Below are 27,598 nucleotides of genomic sequence, written 5' to 3'. Positions count from 1 at the left end.
TAATGTTCCCACAGCTACAAACGATGGCCCTCCCAATGCAGAGCAACAGTTCACAGACCCAGTTAAATGATCCAACGAAAGCCAGATGTTTCCCTTGGAGGTGAACTCGTTCAGTGTGGCTCTTTCCTTATTTCATAGCTCTAATCAGTTTGGGGAAATGATCCAGTCTAGTCTGGCTGTCCAAAATAGGAAATTGGAATCAAGAACAGTGTAGGGGTTTGGAGTTTGACTAAGAAGTGAAAATGCCTGCGTTTTGTTAGTTATGGTAAACTAGATTATTTCCAACAATCTCTCTTGGTTAAAGATAATGCAGTTACTAAAGTTAGTTCATTCGGAAAGTATTCGGACCTCTACACTTTTTCCACATTTTGTTTTTGTCCCACATTAATCTACACACAATACCCTATAATGACAAAGCAAAAACTGTTTTTTAGAAATGTTTGCAAATAAGAAAATAACTGAAATATCACATTTACATAAGTACTCTTTATTGCGACAAATGATGGAAAACGGTTTTTAGAATACATTATGATCATTTTTAAGGTACGTAATGGCATCACGTAACTATAAAGCTCCACTCCACATTTAATTCTAAACGCTTACTTGCTTGCGAAATACATTTTTCAACAATAAAAAAAAAAATCCTGTTTCTTTGCAGGACAAGGATTGTTCTGATTTTCAAGAATGCATTAATTGCTTTGCCTTGCTTTTCTGGTTGGCTGGATGCAAATTTCACCATCCAATTATATGGCAAATATTAGTCAATTATTGCATTCTATCAAGGCTTTCGCAGGCTACCTGAGATATGAAACTGATAGGTGGGAGGGCATAGACTGTCACCAATTTATTAGGCTTAATGCGCAATTTACCTAAATGGAAACAGTTCAACCAGTTTATTAATTCGACACTAGGTTTTTGGCGAAAGTGTTTTTTAGGTGATATGTCATTAAGCCCAGCTAGTTCAAGATAGTTCAATGGAAACGCGCCGTAGCATGCAATAGTCACATTTATTTTCTTGGCAAACTGTAAATGTCGACTAAAAATAAAATCACTGGACAAGTTAATGGAAACATAGCTAGTGATGCTACTTGGTCAAGTGAGAAATCCTCATTCTTGGTCTCTAAAATTTTGAGTTTGAAGCTGTGGAACATGTGGCTGTGTGTTCCTCCCTACCATCTGGCACACAGGAAACACAGATGGGTTAGTGAGTTACTGCTCTGCTCTAACCCCCTAGCTACATACCTCAGAAGAGGAGGCTAATCAGACTTCTCTCAAACATTCTACTGAACTAAAGTGAGTAGATGGGTGGGAGATCTTGAGTTTAGTCAACATTCTCCTCTCCTACATGAAGATACATAAATGAGTTCTGATTCAAATCCATATAGCCTTATTGTTCTGCTTTTTAATCCATCTCGAACTGAAAAGTCTAAATGTAAAAAGTGTCAGTTTCTCTGACTCTGACAGTGTAGCATTTTGGGTTATTACGTAGATTCCAAAGGATTGGATCTGGGCAGTGAAGCCATAAGGTCAAGCTGGCAAAGTGTTCATTGGAATACCAGTCCCTGCCGAGACAATTCCAAGACAATAACAGATAGTGTCCCAATCTGATATCATAAAACATTACCCTGACAAGAGCTTGAAGATACTGGGCATGCACACACAAAAACGGACAAAAACAGCAGGGTTTTAATTTCAAACGTTAATATATTTTTCTATTTCATAGTGAACATATGCATCCAATTTGACACCCTAGTCACCCTAACTTGCAACAACATCAGAGTACTTGAACAGGCTGATGTTTTTTAAGATGCTTCTCAAAATAAATATTTTCTTTATAAAATAATAAAACTTCAAATAAATATTCTTACCACTAAACAATGTTGAAAATAGAAAATAAAGATTTTCTTATAGGGTCACTGTACAATTTACAAGTAGAGCTGAAGGGATAAGATGTGTAAATGTCCTTCTCTTGTAAGGCAAACATCAAAAATGATTGATATACATTCCCATGAATGTACAACATTAAACATTGTATTACATAATATATATGGATCTATCATCAAGGTGCCTCTGGTTTGGCAGAATGCTTTTCACAGTTGAAATATTATATATACAAAAATAAAACATCTCTGAGGAGGTCATTTGCTAATTTACATACTTTTGCGATTACTATTCACAAACAAGTTAGTCAGGAGAGTATGTCCAGAGCATATCAGTTGTATTAAATGTCAAAAGGGCTAACATTCTGGACTTCAATTAAAACAGTACAAAATCAGGGCACTTGGTGATCAAGCAGGCAGTATTAACAACCATAGCTGAAAACAAACGACACAAACCACGTCAAACAGCTCAGCTTAGCCAATCCCCCAATCAACTTCTGACTACTGGGCCAAAACGTGATGAGGTGATCGTTTCAGTCGCCCAAAGTTGTCAAACCCCCATCAATTCTCCACAACACCCAAAGTACTTTCCCTTTACGTTGGCTTACAGTCAACGCTCTTACAGTGGACAACGTTAGTGTTCTTACACCGGCACCCCGGTCGCTTGACGCGGTCATAGCAGCTCTGGCACGCGGCGAGACACCCTTTAGCTGGGAGGTAGCACAGGAGACAGGGTAGGAACAGGGAAAGGAGGCCCATGGCCGACCAGCGCACGCAGCAATGCGACTGGCTGCAGGAGAAGGGCTTGTCGGCGCATGTATCCTCGTCGTCACTGGAGCAGTGATAGAACAGGCCCTTGACGCAGCACACGCAAGTCCCGTAGTCCACCGCGTTCTGCGCCGAGCATACGCACCGTCGGCCGCACATCCAGCAGGAGGGCAGGGCACGCGGGCACATGCACTCCTGGCACTTGCACCGGCCACAGTCCTCACAGCGGTAGGCGTGTTTACCCAGCAGCCCCTCCCTAACGGCGGGGGCACCGCAACCGGGCACCGTGACCACCACTGCCCCTCCAGCCATACTCTCAAGAGGCTTCAATTCCTCCTGTTTAAGCTCCACACTTATGGGCTGGGTCCTGATTATCTGTTCGCTAATCTCCGGGCTATTCAGGAGCCTCTGCACGGAAGACGTGCTGCCTGTACTGGTCCTCGGGCTGTTTCTGGAGCCCTCTGTGCTAGAAGAAAGAGATGGGGCATCCATAAGGGGGACTGTGGAGTGTGTGGGCTGGGGATGTTGTTGAAGTTGGGGGAGTAAGTTCCTCTCGTTGGGCCTGGGGTCCTGGGGCTCCAGTTGCTCGTTGGTCTCCAGGCCTAGGTCGTTCTTCTGCTGGGTGGGCAACGAGCCAGGGGGCCTAGGGACCACAATGGGTCCCACCGTTGGTCCCTCTGTGTACTCATTACTGCTCCCGGTGATCCTGATCTGGTCCAGCGAGAGCACAGGGGCCTGCTGGCTGGGGTTTACCCCAGGATCGGGCTGCCCTTCCTGGGCATGGTGAGGCCGGTGTAGCCTCCCGCTGTCACGCAGAGCACGCAGCAAGCCGGCCGACCCTCCGCCACCACTGCCATTTTGAGTACTGGTCTCCATCTTGGCTCTGAAGAAGGACCCCTCCGGCTGGCATTGAACACATCTGAAGTCCTGGAGAGAAAGACAGGCAAATATATATATGAGACGACAAGGTGACATTTGAGTAGAAACGACCCTATGTAAATCATAACTGATGATACAACTGTGTGGGCAAATACATACGATATGCAAATCTCAACTCTACACACACCACTGAAATTTGCATTGAAGAGATAATGGTTTGGCAACATGGGTTGTCTAGCTACCGACTGGAGTTGTTTTGCTTGACAAATATATCAACACCTTACATTAGGAATTACTGTTCCAATGTAAAAGTGTAAGCATATGCCCAATTTCAATTCCAATCATATCCCCTAACCCTAGGCACTTTCTGTTTGGTGTTAAAAGGATGTGATAGGTAACAACAACCAAATATATACCTAACAGTACCTCTAAGGCAACATTTCACCATTTGTTTACCATTTCACATGATAGGAGAACAAAAAGAAAGATTTAACATTATGAAACAGTCAGTGGATTGATCATGTTTCTGTATGTTGGGAAATTGACAGTAGGCATGTTAAGCCACTCTGATTGGAGGATTTAGGTACATACTGACTATTTCCATTACACGAGATATAAACAGGGAATATAAAGAGCATGCAAGGAAGAGAACAGGAGGCAATGCTGAGACAGGCCTAGTCTACAACTTCAACAAAAGTTGAGGCACTCAAACATGTCATCATGCACATACTGTGTATCAAAACTTGCATCCTCACATGTCCCATAACTAGAAGTTAGAGACTTTAGATGTGTTGCCACCATTTCCAAATGAGTGAAAAACAAATGATTGCTAGTTTCGAGGGACTCATAGTTGAACATTTCTAAAGATTGTTTTATTTCACTCTGGAGGCAATTATTAGCCTAATAAATCATGGTGTGCATGACGCGCGTGTTTGTTTGAGTGTGTGTGTGTGTGTGAGGCAGCGGATGAGCCAAACTATCATGACATTTGAGATGGGCATTTGATAGGCAAATGGACTGGCGAGTCAGAAGAGTAAAAACCCTAATTTCCTATTATGAAATAGCCTAACATAAACACCAATAGCCCCACCCAAACATCAATACAAAAATATTGACTTTTATCATTCCACGTTTCTTCTATAATGTAAGAGAGCCCTCTATTTTTGTTCTGAATATAAAACAAAAACCATGTTAAACTGCGCTAAATCTGTTTTCATGTGTAGGCTACCGTTCACAGATTTGTATTTACTTAATCGATCTAGTCAAAATGTATTTTCTACTGACAGGCTATCCATTTTGAATAAGAGGGTGATGTCTAGAACATTAATCAGAAGGGGGAACTAAAACCCTACTTTTTAGAGCAAGGAGCTGTAGGCCTATTCAGATAAGAAAATGCTGGGATTGCACGGGGAAGGTTGGAGAGGATGGGGAAAGTCAATGCGGGTCGGCAGTTGGAACTCCCGAGTCCGAGAGCATGCACAATGCACAATTGTTAAGGTTACTCTTATGTTACAACTTTTAAACATGGTCACGGCCATAGTTAGGCTACATTGTTGTTGAAATAGTACAAACTTCTTTTCACGAACTCACCGTGTTCGCACCACTTCAGCCCCGTTTGTTGTATTAAATTCCTACATCTGAAAGTGTATTCCTACTTAAATTAAATCGGTAAACCCATCCACACGATCCAGTGCAACGATAAAGTAGCTACAAACAATATTTCCAGATTCCAATTTTAAGAAATCAAAAACATAGCCACTGCGAGAGTACCCGAGGCGAAATACTGCCAAAAACGAATCAATCACTAAGGGCTTGCTGGCTCTCCACTTTTTTAGTAAATTAGAAAAGTGAAAATGCGCACTCGATACTTTTGAATCCGTTGAGCTTGTCGCACTCCGACGTAAGCTGGAGTTCGAAAAAAATACTCGCTGTAATTGTTGAATGTTTGGCTGCCTTACACGCCGAGGTGCTTTCAAGTTTTTCTCGTCTTGTTTTTTCCTCTTTCCGGAGAAGAGGTCGGGTTTATGCTGTAAATGGCGTCATATGGAAGTGAGGGAGGACAAAGCAGTTGCTGTTTCAGAGGATATCTTGTATCCGGTCCCAGCTCATTGGCTGTAGCTACAGGGCTCGCATTCACACCCTTGTGCTATCAAACTGTTCCCAACTGCAAAGGGACGGGCCACATTCCCAGTGACAAAACTTCAGGCATTGCAAAACGTTCTAACATAGCCTAGACTACGTTAATTGAAGGAATATCATGTCTGCAGCTTGATAGGCAGCATTTGTTCAAATCGTGTGTAGTAGCACTGAATCCAGTTCTAAAAGTATACTTGCAAAACAATATACTATATTTTCCTGTTTCCAATGGTTATTGCAATTGAAACTATTGATAATAGAGAAGGTGTAGGGTAGGCTATTATCAATCTATTTTAATATGCTTATTACTGTGCTATTGTCAGAGGAGAGGACCATATAGGTTGTAAGAAAAGCCCCGGTTTTCACTTGGGCCATTTGCAGAAGTTGTAATTGGACAGCAATTTCAGATGAAGAATAGTAAAGCAAATGAGGTGATTATGCATGTAGGGTGGAATTCGATGGTGTGAGTAGGCCATTTCTGAATGAGGCAACATGGAGGGGCATCATACATTTCCAAAGGCACTCTCTTGAACTCTCAAATGCCTTGTAAATGTTTCAGCTGTATCAAAGCATGGGAGATACAGGAAGCAAATCTACGTCAGAGAGGGAAAAGCATGGGAAGTGGCAGTCAGATCATGATGCAGTACTTGTTTCCCTACATTCTAGTTTGTTATGTTAATGATTTACTGGAATTAAGAACCTGGTACTGTACACAATGTTGGTGTTGATTGTACCTCTATGACTGTGTTTAGACCTTGTTTACCTCCATTTTTGGGTGTATTAAATTTACAACGGACATTCACTTTAGGCTGCATTTTATATTATCCACCTCAATTTGTGATTATGTGAAAAGTAGTGCCCTCTTGTGGAATTACAGATGAACAGGACACTACTTGTTTCTGCAGGAACACCCTTCAGATTATAATTTTCTTGTTCAACTACATTGAACCTATACAGCGATTGATTCATTGATATGGATCGTCTGCAAATACTACCCTTCCCTCCTTCAATACAGCCCACACACTATCATTCTGTCCTGACTCGTTTCCTTCCCTGCATATTTCATCCAATATTCAAAGCCAGTCCTCCCATCCCCCTCTCCCTAGCAGGGCCCATGTAAAGCTGGGATGTTCATACATAGTAGTTCAGGCCTCCGTAAAGAAATATCCCTTTAACCATTTGATTGACATAAAGTGTACCCTTAGCCACTTACGGAGAGTACAAGTTCGGTCCACCACAACTTGGTTTGCTTCACTGTTTGTGGTAAGAGTTGAACTTTAAAGGAATGGAAGCCTAAACATGACAACAACATAACTTTTTAAAAATTATCATCAAAGAAAGAGAGGGAGATAGAGAGAAAGGGGGACATGCATATACCTCTCTAGAATGCAGTGAAAGAGAAAGGAGAGTGGTGAGGGGTCAAGGTAGGGTTTCTATAGTGATGAATGCCTCTTGTTGGCTGGGAGTGTTCCCAAAAAGAGACACTGCGACCTCCAGCTGAGGGGGGGCCATTGTTCAGGGCCTCCCTTTCAGTGGCAGAGGGGAAAAGGTAAGTGACAGCCCTATTGTCTGTCTGGAACTCCCGCTGCTCGATAGGTCCTAGATTCCTCTTGTCACATGTTGTCAATGCCAAGCCCCCCGGGCGAGAAGGGAGGAGGGGGAGTGGAATGACGAGGAGAGAGGGACATTCAGGAAGTTAACTTTTAAAAAGTCTGTCAACAACAACAATATCCTGTCTCTTACACCGACCCCTTACCCCTACACCCCCCTTCCAGGGGAATAACAAGGACTGTGCCCCCCCCCAGCTCCCTTGGCTTCAGCTGTGTTTCCTGTCTTCACTGCTGTGTCCCATCCATCCCAAAATAACCCTAAAGCCATACTTTAAAGCCTGCTTCCTGAACCATACAAGGAACAGCTGTCTCTCTCTCTCTCTCTCTCTCTCTCTCTCTCTCTAATTCTCTCTCACTCTCAACCCCCCTTGCTCTCAACCCCTTTCCCATCTCTACACAAAAGATGAAATGGGGATGCAACGGAAATGGTGCATGCAGAGTTTGGGGATTTCAGGCAAAAGATAAACATGACATGACTGGAGTTTGGCTTTACAAAGCCACCCCCCGCCAACATCTGAGACAATCTCCTCTATGCTTACACTGAATGGGGTTGAAATGAATGGGAGTTCACTAATGGAACAAAATAGCATGTTTATCAATTAATTCCACAGCTATCTTGTCTGTCTTTATTTTCACTGTTACTTTACCTGTTCATTTACCTGGTTTAAGACACAGTTTGTTTAGTTTTTCTCATGATGTAAAAATAAGAGATAGAGAAACAAAGAGACATTACTATTATTAATGAGAAAAGACTATCGAGCCCTGAGTAGAAGCAGGAAGTGGTATGTGGTGTGTGGTCTGTAATTAAAGCGTGTCACATATTGATAACACAAGTGGGTTAGCCTTCTCGCTCTAACCACAACTGTTGACGCCGAAGACTGTTGGTCCAATTAAGATCGGGTTATGAACAGCCATTACACCAGGTTAGACTGAGAGTGCAGGAAGTATAGCCTCTTATATTAAATCCTGACTGATTTTGAACGAGCTACGGCATTCTCCCTCCCCACTGTCATAGTAACGGAGCCAGAAATTGAGTCACTGAAGAATGCCAGGTCTGGATTAATGAGAAAGTCCTGGCACTTGATTGGACTGGCGAGGTCAGTTACATAAGATTAGGACACAGTGTAATAAACCCCATATCTCAGGTCATATTGGTTGTGTGATTACTTCTGACAGCTACGTTTCACTTTTAAGCTGTTCATTCCTTTTTTAGAACTGGTTGTGTTGTAAAATACATGTGCCACGTTGCGTATTGTGCAGCGAGGCGCCGACAGAGATGGCCGCCTCGCTTCGCGTTCCTAGGAAACCAAGCAGTTTTTTGTTTTTTTACGTGTTATTTCTTACATTAGTACCCCAGGTCATCTTAGGTTTCATTACATACAGTCGAGAAGAACTACTGAATATAAGAGCAGCGTCAACTCACCATCAGTACGACCCAGGACAACGGAATGGATCCCAGCCGGCGAACCAAAAAAACGACTTCGTAAAAGAGGGAAACGTAGCGGTCTTCTGGTCAGACTCCGGAGACGGGCACATCGTGCACCACTCCCCAGTATACTTCTCGCCAATGTCCAGTCTCTTGACAACAAGGTTGATGAAATCCGAGCAAGGGTAGCATTCCAGAGAGACATCAGAGACTGTAACGTTCTTTGCTTCACGGAAACATGGCTCACTGGAGAGACGCTATCGGAGTCGGTGCAGCCAGCTGGATTCTCCACGCATCGCGCCGACAGAAACAAACATCTTTCTGGTAAGAAGAGGGGCTGGGGGGGGGGCGGGGGCGTATGCCTTATGGCTAACGAGACGTGGTGTGGTCACAAAAGCATACAGGAACTCAAGTCCTTCTGTTCACCTGATTTAGAATTCCTCACAATCAAATGTCGACCGCATTATCTACCAAAGGAATTCTCTTCGATTATAATCACAGCCGTATATATTCCCCCCCAAGCAGACACATCGATGGCTCTGAACGAACTTTATTTGACTCTTTGCAAACTGGAATCCATACATCCTGAGGCTGCATTCATTGTAGCTGGGGATTTTAACAAGGCTAATCTGAAAACAAGACTCCCTAAATTGTATCAGCATATCGATTGAGCAACCAGGGCTGGCAAAACCTTGGATCACTGCTATTCTAACTTCCGCGACGCATATAAGGCCCTGCCCCGCCCTCCTTTCGGAAAAGCTGACCACGACTCCATTTTGTTGATCCCTGCCTACAGACAGAAACTAAAACAAGAAGCTCCCACGCTGAGGTCTGTTCAACGCTGGTCCGACCAATCTGATTCCACACTCCAAGACTGCTTCGTATTGCGTCAGACAACAACATTGACGAATATACGCTGATTCGGTGTGCGAGTTCATTAGAACGTGCGTTGAAGATGTCGTTCCCATAGCAACGATTAAAACATTCCCAAACCAGAAACCGTGGATTGATGGCAGCATTCGCGTGAAACTGAAAGCGCGAACCACTGCTTTTAATCAGGGCAAGGTGACCGGTAACATGACCGAATACAAACAGTGTAGCTATTCCCTCCGCAAGGCAATCAAACAAGCTAAGCGTCAGTATAGAGACAAAGTAGAATCTCAATTCAACGGCTCAGACACAAGAGGTATGTGGCAGGGTCTACAGTCAATCACGGATTACAAAAAGAAAACCAGTCCCGTCACGGACCAGGATGTCTTGCTCCCAGGCAGACTAAATAACTTTTTTGCCCGCTTTGAGGACAATACAGTGCCACTGACACGGCCTGCAACCAAAACATGCGGCCTGTCCTTCACTGCAGCCGAGGTGAGTAAAACATTTAAACGTGTTAACCCTCGCAAGGCTGCAGGCCCAGACGGCATCCCCAGCCGTGCCCTCAGAGCATGCGCAGACCAGCTGGCTGGTGTGTTTACGGACATATTCAATCAATCCCTATCCCAGTCTGTTGTTCCCACATGCTTCAAGAGGGCCACCATTGTTCCTGTTCCCAAGAAAGCTAAGGTAACTGAGCTAAACGACTACCGCCCCGTAGCACTCCGTCATCATGAAGTGCTTTGAGAGACTAGTCACCTCCACCCTACCTGACACCCTAGACCCACTCCAATTTGCTTACCGCCCAAATAGGTCCACAGACAATGCAATCTCAACCACACTGCACACTGCCCTAACCCATCTGGACAAGAGGAATACCTATGTGAGAATGCTGTTCATCGACTACAGCTCGGCATTTAACACCATAGTACCCTCCAAGCTCGTCATCAAGCTCGAGACCCTGGGTCTCGACCCCGCCCTGTGCAACTGGGTACTGGACTTCCTGACGGGCCGCCCCCAGGTGGTGAGGGTAGGCAACAACATCTCCACCCCGCTGATCCTCAACACTGGGGCCCCACCAGGGTGCGTTCTGAGCCCTCTCCTGTACTCCCTGTTCACCCACGACTGCGTGACCACGCACGCCTCCAACTCAATCATCAAGTTTGCGGACGACACAACAGTGGTAGGCTTGATTACCAACAACGACGAGACGGCCTACAGGGAGGAGGTGAGGGCCCTCGGAGTGTGGTGTCAGGAAAATAACCTCACACTTAACGTCAACAAAACTAAGGAGATGATTGTGGACTTCAGGAAACAGCAGAGGGAACACCCCCCTATCCACATCGATGGAACAGTAGTGGAGAGGGTAGCAAGTTTTAATTTCCTCGGCATACACATCACAGACAAACTGAATTGGTCCACCCACACAGACAGCATCGTGAAGAAGGCGCAGCAGCGCCTCTTCAACCTCAGGAGGCTGAAGAAATTCGGCTTGTCACCAAAAGCACTCACAAACTTCTACAGATGCACAATCGAGAGCATCCTGGCGGGCTGTATCACCGCCTGGTACGGCAACTGCTCCACCCCCAACCGTAAGGTTCTCCAGAGGGTAGTGAGGTCTGCACAACGCATCACCGGGGGCAAACTACCTGCCCTCCAGGACACCTACACCACCTGATGTTAAAGGAAGGCCATAAAGATCATCAAGGACAACAACCACCCGAGCCACTGCCTGTTCACCCCGCTATCATCCAGAAGGTGAGGTCAGTACAGGTGCATCAAAGCTGGGACCGAGAGACTGAAAAACAGCTTCAACCTCAAGGCCATCAGACTGTTAAATAGCCACCACTAACATTGAGTGGCTGCTGCCAACACACTGACTCAACTCCAGCCACTTTAATAATGGGAAATTATGTAAAATATATCACTAGCCACTTTAAACAATGCTACCTAATATAATGTTTACATACCCTACATTATTCATCTCATATGTATACGTATATACTGTACTCTATATCATCTACTGCATCTTTATGTAATACATGTATCACTAGCCACTTTAACTATGCCACTTTGTTTACATACTCATCTCATATGTATATACTGTACTCGATACCATCTACTGTATCTTGCCTATGCCGCTCTGTACCATCACTCATTCATATATCTTTATGTAATTCATATATCTTTATGTACATATTCTTTATCCCCTTACACTTGTGTGTATAAGACAGTAGTTTTGGAATTGTTAGTTAGATTACTTGTTGGTTATTACTGCATTGTCGGAACTAGAAGCACAAGCATTTCGCTACACTCGCATTAACATCTGCTAACCATGTGTATGTGACAAATAAAATTTGATTTGATTTGATACTAGGCTAGGCTACATCAGGTTAAACTCAATGTCTATTTGTTTGGGCTACTTATATGTGTATTGTTCGTATATGCCCGTCAGTTAGTGTATTTGACTTCCATCTAGGTTAGCTGAAATTAAGGGTCAACCTTTTCCCATTTGACCCTCAAAATTCCATAACAAAGTCTCAAAATCCCTTTATCTCAGGGTCAGATGAGGTAGAGTATTCACAAGTCATGCACGGGTTAGAGTACGTACAATGAATGTCTTCACAGATGTCAGGCCCTTATTATACACTTTCTTGACCCATTAAACGGACCGCTGGTGTACATGAGAGGAGTACGTTTGCTGCTGTGTTTGCACACTAGGCTGAATCTGGTGCATTGGTTGATGCTTAGGTAGGAGGGGGAGACTGGACAAACCACTAACCACTCATTGGGAATCAATGAGGTGATGTAAGGATTGGGGCTAACTAGAAGACACTCAGAGTGACACAAATTAGGAGCTTAGTTGCTTTTAAAGGAGTGAAACATTTGTTGTTGCTCTATGGGTTGCATCATTGCTTACAATGGTAGTAAAAACGATCTATCCTCAAGCCTAAAGTATGATAGGTATTGGCATTTCAGTTTCAGATCAGAGCCTTTACACTGTTTTTTTCTTCTTCTCTGGAAGAATAGTGAAATTGATACTTGGCAACCTTGTCCACACTCCAGAATATAGGAATCCAGACCAACATAAATAACTATTCTAATTTCCTCAGCCTAATGATCTTAATAGAAGTCTTGCACATAAGAACACAACCAGAGCAACATGACACAGTTTTAATGACAGTATAATGTACACTAAAGCAGGATAGGTATCACAAATGAACAGCCCAAACTATTACCCCGGAACATTGTGTAACAAATGGAGGCAAAATCCAGAAGGAAATATGTTTACAAGATCCAAACGGATTATTCTCCAGCATTGCACACACCTGGGCTATATGAACTTGACCGTGTGCTTTTATTCATTAAAATGTACCTCCCAAGTTGACAGAAATCACTCATTTCTTTTTTTCACTCAGAGTATACCATGCAAAAGCAATCATATCCATCACGTTAATAGATTTGGATCGTTAATAGCACAATGATTCCTGAGTGCGCCCATATCCATAAAACAAATAATAAATCAGTGTGTTTATTCATTAAATAAACATGCCTCATCTCCCTTTAAGTACCTCATTTAATGGTGTAATCATTACTTTGGAGAAAAGGTGGCAGGCCAGTCTTCTAGAGCCACAGTTTGGACTGTTTGGGTCTGTGGAATGCAAAAAGTCTCTCATGAAAATGGATTAAAGGAAAGAACCTGGTTTGCTGCAGCAACCCTCCACTGTGCCTCTGTGCCCATTCACTCTCTGTGCTCACTGTTAGACCGCTGTGTGTGTCTATGTTTTGGCTGATTTATGGATACCTCCCTAAAGGCAGGAGCCAAAAAATGTCTCCCTGGGCACCCTCTGTTTATCCACTCTTTGTATCTGAAAGGGGAGAAGTGCAGCGGTACACCATTTCTTGGCAGTTGGGCATGGTTACAATGTGACTATGATCATATTGAAATAGTCAGAGAAAAAAAAAATGTGCTGAGGTAGAAGTGAAAAGTTGGCTCCACTGTTAGAAATAATACCTCCTTTTCGACTGTGAGGGTGTTTTTTTGTCATTGCTGTTTCTTTTATATGAGTTGCTATTAGCTAAACTTGGACAACATGTTTATGGTAAGAATAGGACACCAGAATAGCAGTCAAAATCTCAATTTGTACATCGTGTTATAAAGTGTCCCCAATGACTAAATCTAACAATACATACCACACAGATCCTCTTTTCTGTTATAAATCCACCCACATATACTATTTTTTTTTACGGCTAAAGTTGCATGTATTAATGATTTAGTTTAGTATTTCCTGGAAATGAACTCTTTAGACACCATACAATAATCAAAAACATATTCACATAATTGGCCAATGTTTGGCTATTTGTAACGTATACCGTTTCTGTTTTTACTTCACACGAAGCCAATTAGTTTGCTATTTTCATTTAGAACCACTCTTCTATTTGTTCCAATATATGGCATTTGAATGAAATATTTTGTCTCATCATTCAATAAGGTGCCCCAATCCTGCACCAGGACCACAGAGATCATACTCTATGCATTTTAATTAACCACATTTTTGTCAAGTTTCTGGCACACAAGGCTGTCCAGGAAAGTCTCAACAGCACGAGACATTGTTCATAAGCATGCCATCAATGACATGATTGGGGAAAATTGGGGAAAACACTACCCACAGTGCCTCTACAGGACAATCACTTATTAGATATGTACACAAGTCTATAGAAAACAACGTTGCTAGAAGACTGACAGGTTCTTACTTTGGATGAAATCCCCAAGCAGTAGCCTCGTGTCACTCAACACCATTTTAGTTCAAGTGTAGGAATGTGTAATGTATTCTCTCTGATTTAAGTCAGAAGTCTTTGCTCTTGCTTTGCTCTCCCACACAGTGTATGTGACCTTTGAAGCACATTTTTACTCCTGAACTTATTTAGGCTTGCCATAACAAAGGGGTTGAATACTTACGGACTCAAGACATTACAGCTTTTCTTTTTCAATTTACTTGTAAACATTTCTAAAAACACAATTTCACTTTGACTTTGTTGGGTATTGTGTGTAGGCCAGTGAATAAACATCTTCATTTTAAATTCAGGCTGTAACGCAACAAAATGTGGAAAACGTTAAGGGGTGTGAATACTTTCTGAAGGCAAATCTGTCTCTAACAGTGCCAGGATTTGGTGCAGGGGAAATTGCTACTCCTCTGCTGGTGACAACATGTACGTGTCGAGAAGGTATAATCACATGATGTGTAGATTTATCATTAGTGTGGCTCTTTTGTTGTCTGTTGTTTCCTGTTTGCACCAATGATGGGTAATTTGCGAATGAACGGCTTACTTTGAACAGATTTCTTGGTGAACATCGGGGTCACAATCGCATCCGTGAAAGAGTCGTTCATTTGGCTCCCTGATTTGCACACTGCTACTACTGCTTGTTGAGCTTCAAAGAATGATTATCTGTCGATCATTTACACCATCATTCTCTGAAGATGGTGAATCCTCACTGCAGGAACAATAGGTAGGGAGGAGAGAGACTCATTCTCGTCCACGCACATTTTTGACATGGTCAATTTCTTTTAAATAAATCTTCCTTTTTTTGTAAGCGATCTAATTTTGTCAGGTAAAATGTATTTGAACTCAGATTTCAAGACCTGACATAATGACTTTACATTAGAAATGTGATGTTTGACATGGTTTGTCATCCATTTTAAAGCAGTACTGAACGAAGAGCCGTTTGGGAGCCAAATGAACGTCTGATTTAGGTGAGGGGAGCCAAAAGATCCATCTCACTGAACAGGCAGAATGTCGATGTGGTTTTTCTAATTTGGGCAAATGGCAAATTCTCCGTCCTCTCCCCCGTCCTTTCTCCTCTGTGACCCAGAAATCGATAAGTGGGTGGTTTCGTGGTCGAGGATTGTGTCAATTTAGTTAGTAGGCAGTCCTCTCCTCCTCGATAGCCTCCTTTTGGTGAGGAAGCACAAGTGTATCCTACCTTAGAAGAGTTTTGATATCTGCCACAACCCATTTGAATCAGCTGTTGTGTTGTCGGAGGAGAAAATAATGCACACATTTAAAAACAATATGGTACTTATCCTTTTATCTATAAAATGTCTATAAAATGTAATTTCATTTGTTTTTATTACTATACACATTTATTTTGTGATCCACCCCTGTAAATGTAATTTGCCTGAGGACGCGTGAGTGGAGAAGGAGCTTCTCATTTCTTACAAGTGCATTTTTGTCCACATTCACTCTCCTCGCCACCTCTCCTCAATTACCATTGACCTTTTTCAAATTGAGGCGAGAGAGGGCAGAGGACGCAGGAGTTGATCAAATTTAACTCTGAAAAGGCTGATAACTAGTATGCACAGGAAGTGGGATGACACACTGTTTTCTGTCCTCCATATTTTTTATTCTTTACAATGTGATTTGTCCAAATTTGTTGCTGGTTGATCTTATGAAATCCGTAGTGATTGAATTGAACTCTTTGGGGTCCTTCTGAAAGTAACGGTAAGACGTGTGGGAGTTGAGGCACAGTTCAGTGCTGTTTTCCTTGATTAAATGTCACCTTATGTGTTTGTGTTGTAAAGACAGGATTACAGACAGGGTATTTTGATGAACCCTTCTCCTATTCTCAGAGGTACCTGCACATTTATTTGTGAGACAAAAAAGTTGCCCAAAAGTAAGATGTACAGATGTTGGATCTCTTAACTTAATCATTTTTTTTTGTTGTGGATCATTTTCCTGATGCATCAGGAAATTCAAATGTGCCTCGTGTGGCTGTAAATGAGCAGTTCTCGTTCAGTCCATGCGGGGGCAGTTGAGTAATTGGGATCAGGGCTTGCTATCAAAATAATCTCTCTCACTCGCTCAAAAGCTAGGCCTAGGGCCTATTACTTGAAATGTGCAAAAATGTATCAGAAATGCAGCTACACACATCCACAACCATTGTTTTATATGGGGTGGCAGGTAGCCTAGTGGTTAGAGCATTGGACTAGTAACCAAAAGGTTGCATTGGCTTGGCAGGAGAAAACAATCCTGCCTGACACGTTTGGAGGTAAGACATTTGAACATTATCCGATGAAAAGCTTTGGAAAGGCAGCTAGCTGTGTTCTGTTAAATCTAGGCTTGCTAGCCAGCCACATTATTTGTGCATTCTGTTGAAGAGTCTGTTTTGCTAGCTAGCTGCATGCTAGCTAACGTTAGCAAAATGTATCTTGCCACATTCCCTTTCCCTAATGTGTTGCACGCCTATTGTGTTGCTAAGTTATTCTACTCTTACTGTAAACAACTTGACCAAGCCTAAGAATATGCAAAACTATTAAAGGTAGTTGTAGTTTCAGCACCTTGAACCGTCACTGAAATTGAATCAGCGAGGTTAATTTCTCCCCCTTGTCTCTGCTTGTTCCAGGTAAAGGACATCCCACCCTGACACCTTACAGATGTAAATAACTTGTTTTGAACCTCCCAACCACCAGGATATTCACTGTCATTTTGTATTTTAATGTGTGTGTGTGTGTGTGTGTGTGTGTGTGTGTGTGTGTATGTACACCCCTTCAAATGAGTGGATTCGGCTATTTCAGCCACATCCGTTGCTGACAGCTGTATAAAATCGAGCACACAGCCATGCAATGTCAATAGATAAACATTGGCAGTAGAATGGCCTTAAGGAGGAGTGACTTTCAACGTGGCACTGTCATAGGATGTCACCTTTCCAACAAGTCAGTTCGTCAAATTTCTGCCCTGCTAGAGCTGCCCCTGTCAACTGTAAGTGCTGTTATTGTGAAGCAGCAATGTTCCAACATCTAGCGGAAAGCCTTCCCAGAAGAGTGGAGGCTGTTATACCAGCAAACGGGGGACCAACTCCATATTAATATTTCATGTAGTGTGTATACACACACACACACACACACACACACACACACACACACACACACACACACACACACACACACACACACACACACACACACACACACACACACACACACACACACACACACACACAGTTGAAGTCAGAAGTTTACATACACTTAGGTTGGTGTCATTAAAACTCATTTTCAACCACTCCACAAATTTTGTGTTAATTAACAAACTATAGTTTTGGCAAGTCGGTTAGGACTTCTACTTTGTGCATGACACAAGTCATTTTTCCAACAATTGTTTACAGACAGATTATTTCACTTACAATTCACTGTATCACAATTCCAGTGCGTCAGAAGTTTACATACACTAAGTTGACTGTGCCTTTAAACACCCTTGGAGAATTCTAGGAAATTATGTCATGGCTTTAGAAGCTTCTGATAGGCTAATTGACACAATTTGAGTCAATTGGGGGTGTACCTGTGGATATATTTCAAGGTCTACCTTCAAACTCAGTGCCTCTTTGCTTGACATCATGGGAAAATCAAAAGAAATTAGCCAATACCTCAGAAATAAAATTTTAGACCTCCACAAGTCTGGTTTATCCTTGGGAGCAATTTCCAAACGCCTGAAGGTACCATGTTCATCTGTACAAACAATAGTATGCAAGTATAAACACCAAGGGACCACTCAGCCGTCATGCCCTCGTAGTTATCAAGCTTATGAATGCTGGGATTAATCTCCTTGATGTACCTCACTTGGGAATGACTTATTTTGTACAATGGACTGTTTTAAGGACTCATACACAGATACAGGAAAACCAATACATGTTTTACATTTTTTTTTCAAAATTACACGTGTTGATTTCTCATAATGTTTCTGGTTTTGAGGCTTGGCCATCTTGTGACTTCAGTTCATATGTCTAATCCCCTGCAAGGATAGCTAAAGGCATCAATAATATTACAACACTGTATTATTTTAATTGAATATATATATATTCATGTTTGATATGCATTTATATATAATTATATTGGTATATACACAGTGCCAGTAAAAAGTTGACCTGTGCTTGTCTCCACTTCCCTCCAGCTGTCGCCCTTCTTCCCCATTATCCCCTGTGCATTTATACCTGTGTTTTCTATTTGTCTGTTGCCAGTTCGTCTTGTTTGTTCAATCCTACCAGCGTTTTGTCTCAGCTCCTAGTTTTCCCTAGTCTCCCTTTTTCTTGTCTTCTTAGTTTTTGTCCTTTGCCTGTCCTGACCCCGTACCCGCCCGCCTGACCACTCTGCCTGTCTCTGACCCTGAGCCTGCCTGCTGTCCTGTACCTTTGCTACACCTCTGGATTACCGACCTCTGCCTGACCTGACCCTGCCTGCCGTCCATCACCTGAGCCTCTGCTCTGGATATTTGACCCCTGCCTGCCTTGACCTGTCGTTTGCTTGTCCCTGTGGTTACAATAAACATGGTTACTTCACACAGTCTGCACTTGGGTCGTACCTTGATTCCTGATCATTTGAGATTATTCAAAGTAGCCACCCTTTGCATTGATGACAGCTTTGCACACTCTTGGCATTCTCTCAACCAGATTCATGAGGTAGTCACCTGGAATGCATTTTAATTAACAGGTATGCCTTGTTAAAAGTTAATTTGTGGAATTGATTTCCTTCTTAATACGTTTGAGCCAATCAGTTGTGTTGTGACCAGGTAGGGGTGGTATACAGAAGATATCCCTATTTTGTAAAAGACAAAGTCCATATTATGGCAAGAACAGCTCAGATAAGCATAGAGAAACAACAGTCCCTCATTACTTTAAGACATGAAGGTCAGTCATTCCGGAAAATGTCAAGACCTTTGAGAGTGCAGTCGCAACAACCATCAAACGCTACAATGAATCTGGCTCTCATGAGGACCGCCACAGGAAAGGAAGACCCAGAGTTACCTCTGCTGTAGACGATAAGCTAATTGCACCTCAGATTGCAGCCCAAATAAATGCTTTACAGAGTTCAGGTAACAGACACATTTCAACATCAACTTTTCAGAGGAGACTGCATAAATCAGGCCTCCATGGTTGAATTGCTGCAAAGAAACCACTACTAAATGACACCAATAAGAAGAGACTTGCTTGGGCCAAGAAACAAGACCAATGGACAATTGACTAGTACAAATCTGTCCTTTCGTCTGATGAGTCCAAATTTGAGATTTTTGGTTCCAACCACCGTGTCTTTGTGAGACACAGAGTACTGTAAGTGAACGGATGATTCCGGCATGTGTGACTCCCACCGTGAAGCATGGATAAGGAGGTGTGATGATGTGGGGGTGCTTTGCTGGTGACATTGTCAGTGATTTATTTGGAATTCAAGGCACACTTAACCAGCATGGCTACCACAGCATTCTGCAGCGATACACCTTCCCATCTGGTTTTTGCTTAGTGGGACTATCATTTGTTTTTCAACAGGACAATGACCCAAAACACACTTCCAGACTGTGTAAAGGCTATTTGACCAAGACGGAGAGTGATGGTGCTGCATCAGATGACCTGGCCTCCACAATCACCCGACCTCAACCCAATTGAGATGGCTTGGGATGAGTTGGACCGCAGAGTGAAGGAAAAGCAGCCAACAAGTGCTCAGCATATTTGGGAACTCTTTCAAGACCGTTGGAAAAGTATTCCATGTGAAGATGGTTGATAGACTGCCAAAGAGTGTACAAATCTGTCTTCAAGGCAAAGGTTGGCTACTTTGAAGAATCTAAAATATATATTTTGATTTGTTTAAGGGCCACACGGTCAAGGTTAGGCTTGCACAGATCGGGAGGACATCAGGAACGTTGTCCTTCTAACCCTAACGGTTCCGCCGCTGTCCCCTATAAGCACCTGGAATTTAAGGCCAGGCTTCATTATGGGCCTACTTTCTTGAACGGTCGCTTGACGAGCTACGAGCTACGGTCAAGCGGGGCATCTCGTTGAACTCGGCACAGCCTAGAGATTATGGTAATGCCATTGCAAGCTCTGTGTGTCTTTAAGCCCCGCACTGTGTCACTCCATCCTTGCTGTGTGTGTGTGTGTGTGTGAGAGATTTTTCTTTGACATCTGTTGGGAGAAATGACTGATCTACAGTTCATGAGTGTTGCCTAATCACACATATGAAGTTTTGGAAACATCTGACCTTTTTAACCCTTCGAAACAGCCCCTATGACCACAATTTAAGGCACTTCCGGTTGGCACAGGAAGCTAAAAGCTAAAAACACACATCCTGATTGGGGTATGCTCTTACAGAATCCTGAGTTTAAAGTCTTTACATAAAGAATTGACTGATCTACATAGGGTTGAATGCAGTGATTTTCACAAACTGCAGGTTTGGTATATCAAAACACATTTAGGGTGAATTTAATCACTTCCGGTTGCGCCAGGAAGCTTAGAATCAACACAAGTAGACCTCATAGTGGCCTGATGAATTGTCATCGAAGACAGGTTCATAAGACATTCATAACCCACATAGGCTTCAGGTAGAATTTATGGGAGCAGGCAATGTATTCCTATGGGGAGAGAAGTCATTGCAAACTGTTTGATGTTAACACCTTCTTTTCACTGTTAACACTTTCTTGGTTACTACATGATTCCATAGGTGTTACTTCATAGTTTTGATGTCTTCAATATTATTCTATAAAGAATAACCCTTGAATGAGAAGGTGTGTCCAAACTTTTGACTGGTACTGTATATGTTATCCTTTCATTACATGCCAGCGTTTGTGTTGTGTCCAATGCTCTAGTAAGGCGTGAGAATACTTGATGATACTTGATGGTATGAAGTTAGTTGATTTGTAGAGCCTTCCCCAAACCATAGCCCTCTAGGTACGGTACTGCATTGCATAGCCGACAAAACACCACTTCCAGCTACCCCTGGCGGCAATTCTAAATATAATAATTATTTCAAATACTCCTGCTGCAGGATTATTTCCCTCCTGTGACAAAATAGGTCATATTAAGATCCTACATCTGTAGGTAAGATTGTTGCACTTTAAGGTTTCTTTTCACAGGTGCATCCAATGCTCTATGAGATTTTCAGTTCTGTTATGTGCACCTTCTTGTTACCGAGCTCACAGCCCTTTGAGAAAGTTTAAAGGGATCGTTCACCTTGAAATTAAAGTCAGACGATTTCAGACATCAAAAGTGGCCTTATGTCGAGAATCGAGATGAGCCCAAGTCCCACATCATCTGTTGTGACAGTTCAAGCCGTATGCCTCAGTCCCAAATGAATGGGAAAGAAAGTCACCGTCATTGTTGCATCCCTTTATCTTTCCCACACATTTTGCGAGGAAGTATTGTGGGGAATTTTATGTTGGTCAGGTGTGGAAATGCTGGATTCAAAGGATAAAGGACACCACGACTGTACTTTGAAGGTTTATTAACTGCACCCGAGAGTATATAACCTCCCGTAAATGGATTTGCTCATCAACTTTATCCATCAACATGTGTTGCTATTGATGATTACGAGCAATGCATGTGACTACAGAGGAGACAGGTGGAGGTGACGACACTCTCTCTCTTCCTTCTCTTTAATCCAGAGTTAAATAGAGCAAATACACCTACATATTTCATTTTAGCCAGTTTGCTACAGCAGGAAAATAATCATGCAGCAACAGGAAATGTGAATTATATTGTGGATTATAATTATTTTTTGTAGAGGTTGATGCATTTTTCATCAGGGCAAATCAAGTCTGAAATTTCAAAGTGGAAATTACAAACTTTAGAAGCCTTTTTAAAACTCGAATACACCACGGGATCCCGTTTTCTGCCCTGTAGGAAAATTCTCAGCAACAAAAGAGTGATTAAATAAAGATCCTACATCTGTACACTGATAGCTATTAATGTACCTTCTACTCATGGTGTCTGTGACAGCTGGAATATGCTTAATGCGTGAGCAGGTAACCTCTGAGTAAATACCCAAATCAATCACGTGATCCTTGTAATGATCACTCTCCATTTGGACTGCAATTCATTTCACAATGTTCCTGCTTTATCACATGAGAATGTGAGGTTATGAAAAGTTATGGTATCTTTTCATCTCTATGTAAAGTTGATCACATCGTTATTTCAACTGAATAAGAATGGACATTTGTCACCGTAGTTACCAAGTACAGTAAACATTATTTGCAGATGCCGCTGCTACATGCAGTGCTGTTTCAGCAGTGTCCATCTTAGATTGTTTTGCTTTATTTGTTATTCTATTTATACAGATAATAAAGATAATCATTCAAATATTCCTTTTAATGGGAAAGCATAGCAGCTGCAATAGGTTAGACCTAATGTAATGTATATAATGGTATGCACATTTATTTGCCACTCAAACATTCCAGCATGTCTACAGTATATGAGCTTAAACCTTCAGCCCCTGCTCATAGCAACAAAAAAATTGTGTTGCCATGACAACCCCTCCAAGTGTGTTATGCACCATCATATTCTTGCTCTCAGAGAGAGAGAGAGAGAGATGTGATAAGAAAACTGTGAAGAGGATGTGCTACATTTTATAGAATTGTGATGTGTGAATGTATGACTATGGAGTAGTTTCAGTTGGGAAAGGAAACCCAATCAACTGGGTCAACAGTTGCATATTTCCAGTCTCTTATGAAATGCAGATGTCTTTATCTTGAATAATATGCCTATAGTGCCAAAATGAAGAAGCCCGAGATAGCTTTTCATTGTATTTCAATTGTATTTCTTGTATACAGTATAATATTCCTGGTGGATAGTTTATCATTCAAATAGGGTGTATGAAGAAATATAGCTCAACCAGAAACTATTAGCGCAGATCACTACCACACACACACGCACGCACACGCATGCACACACGCACACACACACACACACACACACACACACACACACACACACACACACACACACACACACACACACACACACACACACACACACACACACACACACACACACACACACACACACACACACACACACACACACACACACACACGCGCACACACACACACACCACCACTGTACAGTCACACCCTCCAGCTCTCCTCCCCCTCCAGAGTTCCCTTAGCAGAAGCAAAATTAGATTTCCACCTCATAAGTCTGCCATAATGTGATATACCCGGCACTAAATTGCTCTGATAACCTTTATCAGCGCAGAGGTGAAAGACCCAAACCATTGGGCACTTAGTCCTGTGCTGGGGAGAAAAAACAAGGCAGTGGATAATATCTACTTCCCCTCAGGCATGGCCACAGACACCTCCATGGCATCCTGAGCCATTTGGATGAGTGCCAAGCAACCAGAGAATGTTGTGGAAGACAGAGTGAGAATCGGAATGATCCTCTATCTGGATGCCTGTCACAGACTTTACATTTCTATTTTTATTTTTTTATTTTTTTTTACAATCGGAGCCCCCTTCGCTTTCAATAGATCTTTGTAAGTCACCCAAAGAGGACGTATCACATATCCCGGACTCTTGGCAGTACTTGCGTTGGTCTGGATGCCTGTGCTTTGAACAGTGTTTCTAATCCTGAAGACTTGTTTTCTCCTAGTCTTCTTTTTCTTTCTCGGGGTGGAGAATTAGAATAATTTTATGTCTGATAGGTGCTTTAAAATGATATTTTTCTGGTCCAAAAGAGGAATCTTACAAAGTCATTATTTTTCAGCCATTGGCATACTGTTTAGAGATAGAGTTTTTTTCACACAACTAAAAACATTTCACCTTGATATTTATCATGCCTCTTTCTTGGCCTTTTCAATACATTCAATTGCAATGATGCATATTACGTACATATTATGACGCATTTGACCTTGAGTAATGGTCATTTGTATATTTCTCTCTTAAAGGCTGAAGTTCTGATTAAAATCAATAACACAATACAAAAACACAGAACGAAAAAAAGGTGCTGTTGTTTTACACATTACATTACGGTAAGTAATTCCCCAGCATTATGTGAGCTCTGTTGCAGAGCAAAACGGCTACTGTCAAGCATATTGATAGTGCCTTCCTTTGGATATTTCAGTGATATTACAAAATGCAAATGTGATAGGAAAAAGTGCTATTTTCACGTTTGCCACTACAATTTTATGATAATGCCCAAACCCCATTAAAGATATTCTCTGGTACTTTTGTATACTTTTTAGTAGCACCCATGAGCCAAAAGTGGTTCTCGAGTATTGCGTACTACGTCACAAATGTGCAGATATGTGCACAACGTCATTGCTCTCTCTCTCGCTTTACTGTGTGTGGGTCTTGCAAGCTGTCAACCAAATGGCGAGAGGCTGAAGCTCATTGGCTGAAACTCAAATTGCTACAGGGCTGGTCCACTTGGGTCTAAATGTTGGGAAAATGTCGCCGCATAGCTTCCAGAAAATGATTTCTTTCAAACTAGGGATTTCTTGGCTAATTGAGGTGAGACAGTAATTCTGCTCATATCTGATGCATGTATGAACTACACATGGACACATCCAGTCCAAAACAGGAGGTTTAAAAAATACTTATTAGTCGCCAAAGTGCCGGAGCACACATTGTTAGTGGGCGCAGATCAAGGTTCAAATGAATCTAACAACAGAGCCCTTCATTAGTGGGTCCCTCACTATACTTACCATTCCTGACTCATTAACAACACACACACACACACACACACACACACACACACACACACACACACACACACACACACACACACACACACACACACACACACACACACACACACACACACACACACACACACACACACACGTCACACGTCTTGCCACAAGCTTGCCAAAGAAAATGACCAATACTGTGTCTTTATCAGTCATGTTTCATGTTGGACAATTACCCCGACCAGAACTCCATTATTACCTTCCAGTTGCAATTGTGTAAAGAGTAGTTTCACCCTCTAGGACTCCATGGAAATTGCTGTGGCGCCGGAAATATAGATTTATTTTGGAGAGGTAGAAAAGTTCAGACACGGCCCACGGTGTCTGGACTATGGTTTAACTGAGATAATTGACCATATTCACTGTTGCTGCGCCTGTAATGAGACTATATTGATGGCTGAGCTCATTGGGGAAAGAGAAAGGAAAGCAGGCTTCCTTTCCATTAGTTTGAATAGTAGTTTTATCTGTTCTAAGCATAACAGATGACAATCTTAGCGTCTTCATTTTTGTGTATGGGTTCGACAAAATAATTTCAAAGTCCTTCGTCGATGACATTGAAGTATACATTTAGCAATTCTTGGAGTGGAAGTTTATACAAATGCTTCTTTATAGTTAAAAACAATGTGTCTTGGCCTGTTGCCTTCATCAGGCTTTTCTTATAGTTATACATTTTCATAGCAACTCAAACCTTGTCTTACCCCTCTCCCTGGCAGTCCTATAGACAACAGCCATCTTGAAATCTACTCTGCCCTCCTTTGGGAGATTGCACTGTTCCTGAGCATTAACCATCAACTCCGGACCATATCTCCTTCTCACAGCTCCTACCTACAGTGCCTTTTGAAGGTATTCACACACCTATACTTTTTCCACATTTTGTTGCTTTACAGCCTGAGTTTAAAATTTGATTTTGTGTCACTGGCCTACACACAGTACCCCATGGAATTATGTCAAAATGGAATTATGTTTTTAGAAATGTTTACAAATTAATTAAAAATGAAAAGCAGAAATGTCTTTAGTTACAGTTTTTTTTGATTGCTAAACGACAGTGGGCACAACTGGAGTCACATGTGCAAAACTCTAACTACAGTCTGCACTACCAATAGTCACCTGAGCTAAACAGTTCACATCACCTGCAAAACTCATTCCAAGCAACACAACTCTTAACACATGGCTCAAAACACGCTCAGTGCAGCCAAACACTGCACAACCCTCACTGAGATAACACACACTGTCACTCAGAACACACTGAGAGTAAAAACACTAGCATCAAACACCAATCCAGAAAATACAAACTTTTCATCTTTACAGTTTGAACAATTTCAGTGACTTCATACAAAGTAATATTTTCTTCAAAGAAAAGAGTGACATTATTTCACATGATTTATTAAAATTTTTAGAACATAACAATTCTTTAAGGTAAATGAAAATTAGCAGTTTGCTTCAATAGTCTGTAGTAATTTACGGAATTACAGTAATGAGAAAAAAAGGGTAGAAACTAAAAGTACATACTGTAATTCGAACAAATAATTGAGGGGCTAATCCTGCCTCTCTCTAGCATCAGGCCACAGGTTTTCTTCAACATCACATCTAATGTTTTCTCTTGCCATGCACCTGGGGAAGAACCTTCTGGAGTGCCTTATCCATCCCTGGCAGTCCTCTGGACTCGTGTCCTCACATCCGGCACGCATGGCTTCCAAAAGAGACATTTGGTCATGTGGGTGGTGACCAAACACTTTCCACCTCCAGGCAGAGAAAAACTCCTCTATTGGGTTGAGGAAGGGTGAATATGCAGGCAGGTACAAAACCATAAATCTGTGATGTGCTGCAAACCAATCTGTGACAGCTGCAGAGTGGTGAAAAGCAACGTTATCGCAAACTATGACAAAAACTTGGGGGTTTCTTACTGGCTCCCCCTGTTCTGCTGACACTAGCTGAGCATAGAGCTGTTCTAGGAAAGCTATAAGCCTTTCTGTGTTGTATGGGCCAATGAGTGGTGTGTTGAGAAGCAAACCATCATTGGCCATTGCAGCTCACATGGTGATATTTCCCCCCCTTTGGCCTGGAACCTCCACAGTGGCCCTTTGACCTATAACATTCCTTCCTCTGCAACGTGTTTTGGCAAGGTTAAATCCAGCTTCATCGATAAATACAAATGAATGTGGTCTTTCCAGTGCTTCCACCTCCATTACTCTCTGAAAAACAGTAAGTGCACAGTTTTACTGTAGAAATGCTAGTGTTTTTTTTTACTGTAAATATTTTGTATAGCTGTGTACGTAACCTCAGACGTCTTACCTGGACATATTGGTATCTTTGCTCTTTTACCCGTTCACTGTTTCTCTCAAACGGTACAGTGTATAACTGTTTCATTGTAACTTGGTGTTTCTTTAGGACTCGAGCAATAGTTGTTGTGCTGACAGAATTAACATTTTCAAATATATCATTATCAGCCAGCACTCTATCTTGAATCTCCTGCAGTTTTATTGCATTGTTGACAACAACCATGTCAACAATAGCATTTTCCTGCGCATCTGAAAA

At 42.1% G+C, this 27,598-nt stretch overlaps 1 protein-coding gene across 1 annotated transcript; it reads right to left on the bottom strand.

Annotated features, from left to right (window-relative positions):
- Positions 1–466: 466 nt before the first annotated feature.
- LOC112253733 (protein sprouty homolog 2) lies at positions 467–5,596 on the bottom strand. The gene is made up of 2 exons (XM_024425701.2): positions 5,118–5,596; positions 467–3,575 (listed from the first exon to the last, which is right to left on the bottom strand). The coding sequence occupies exon 2, from the start codon at positions 3,522–3,524 to the stop codon at positions 2,475–2,477; it is 1,050 nt and encodes a 349-aa protein (XP_024281469.1). The 5' UTR covers positions 3,525–3,575; positions 5,118–5,596; the 3' UTR covers positions 467–2,474.
- Between the last annotated feature and the right edge of the window lie 22,002 nt (positions 5,597–27,598).

The sequence above is a fragment of the Oncorhynchus tshawytscha genome, linkage group LG07 (assembly GCF_018296145.1).
Source record: "Oncorhynchus tshawytscha isolate Ot180627B linkage group LG07, Otsh_v2.0, whole genome shotgun sequence".
Lineage (NCBI taxonomy): Eukaryota > Metazoa > Chordata > Actinopteri > Salmoniformes > Salmonidae > Oncorhynchus > Oncorhynchus tshawytscha.
Note: the sequence above shows the minus strand (reverse complement) of the source record. Positions and strands in the feature narration are given on the sequence as shown.

Bases quoted from the DNA above. Each gene is read 5' to 3' on its own strand.
- LOC112253733 (XM_024425701.2), bottom strand. From the start codon at position 3,524: ATGGAGACCAGTACTCAAAATGGCAGTGGTGGCGGAGGGTCGGCCGGC.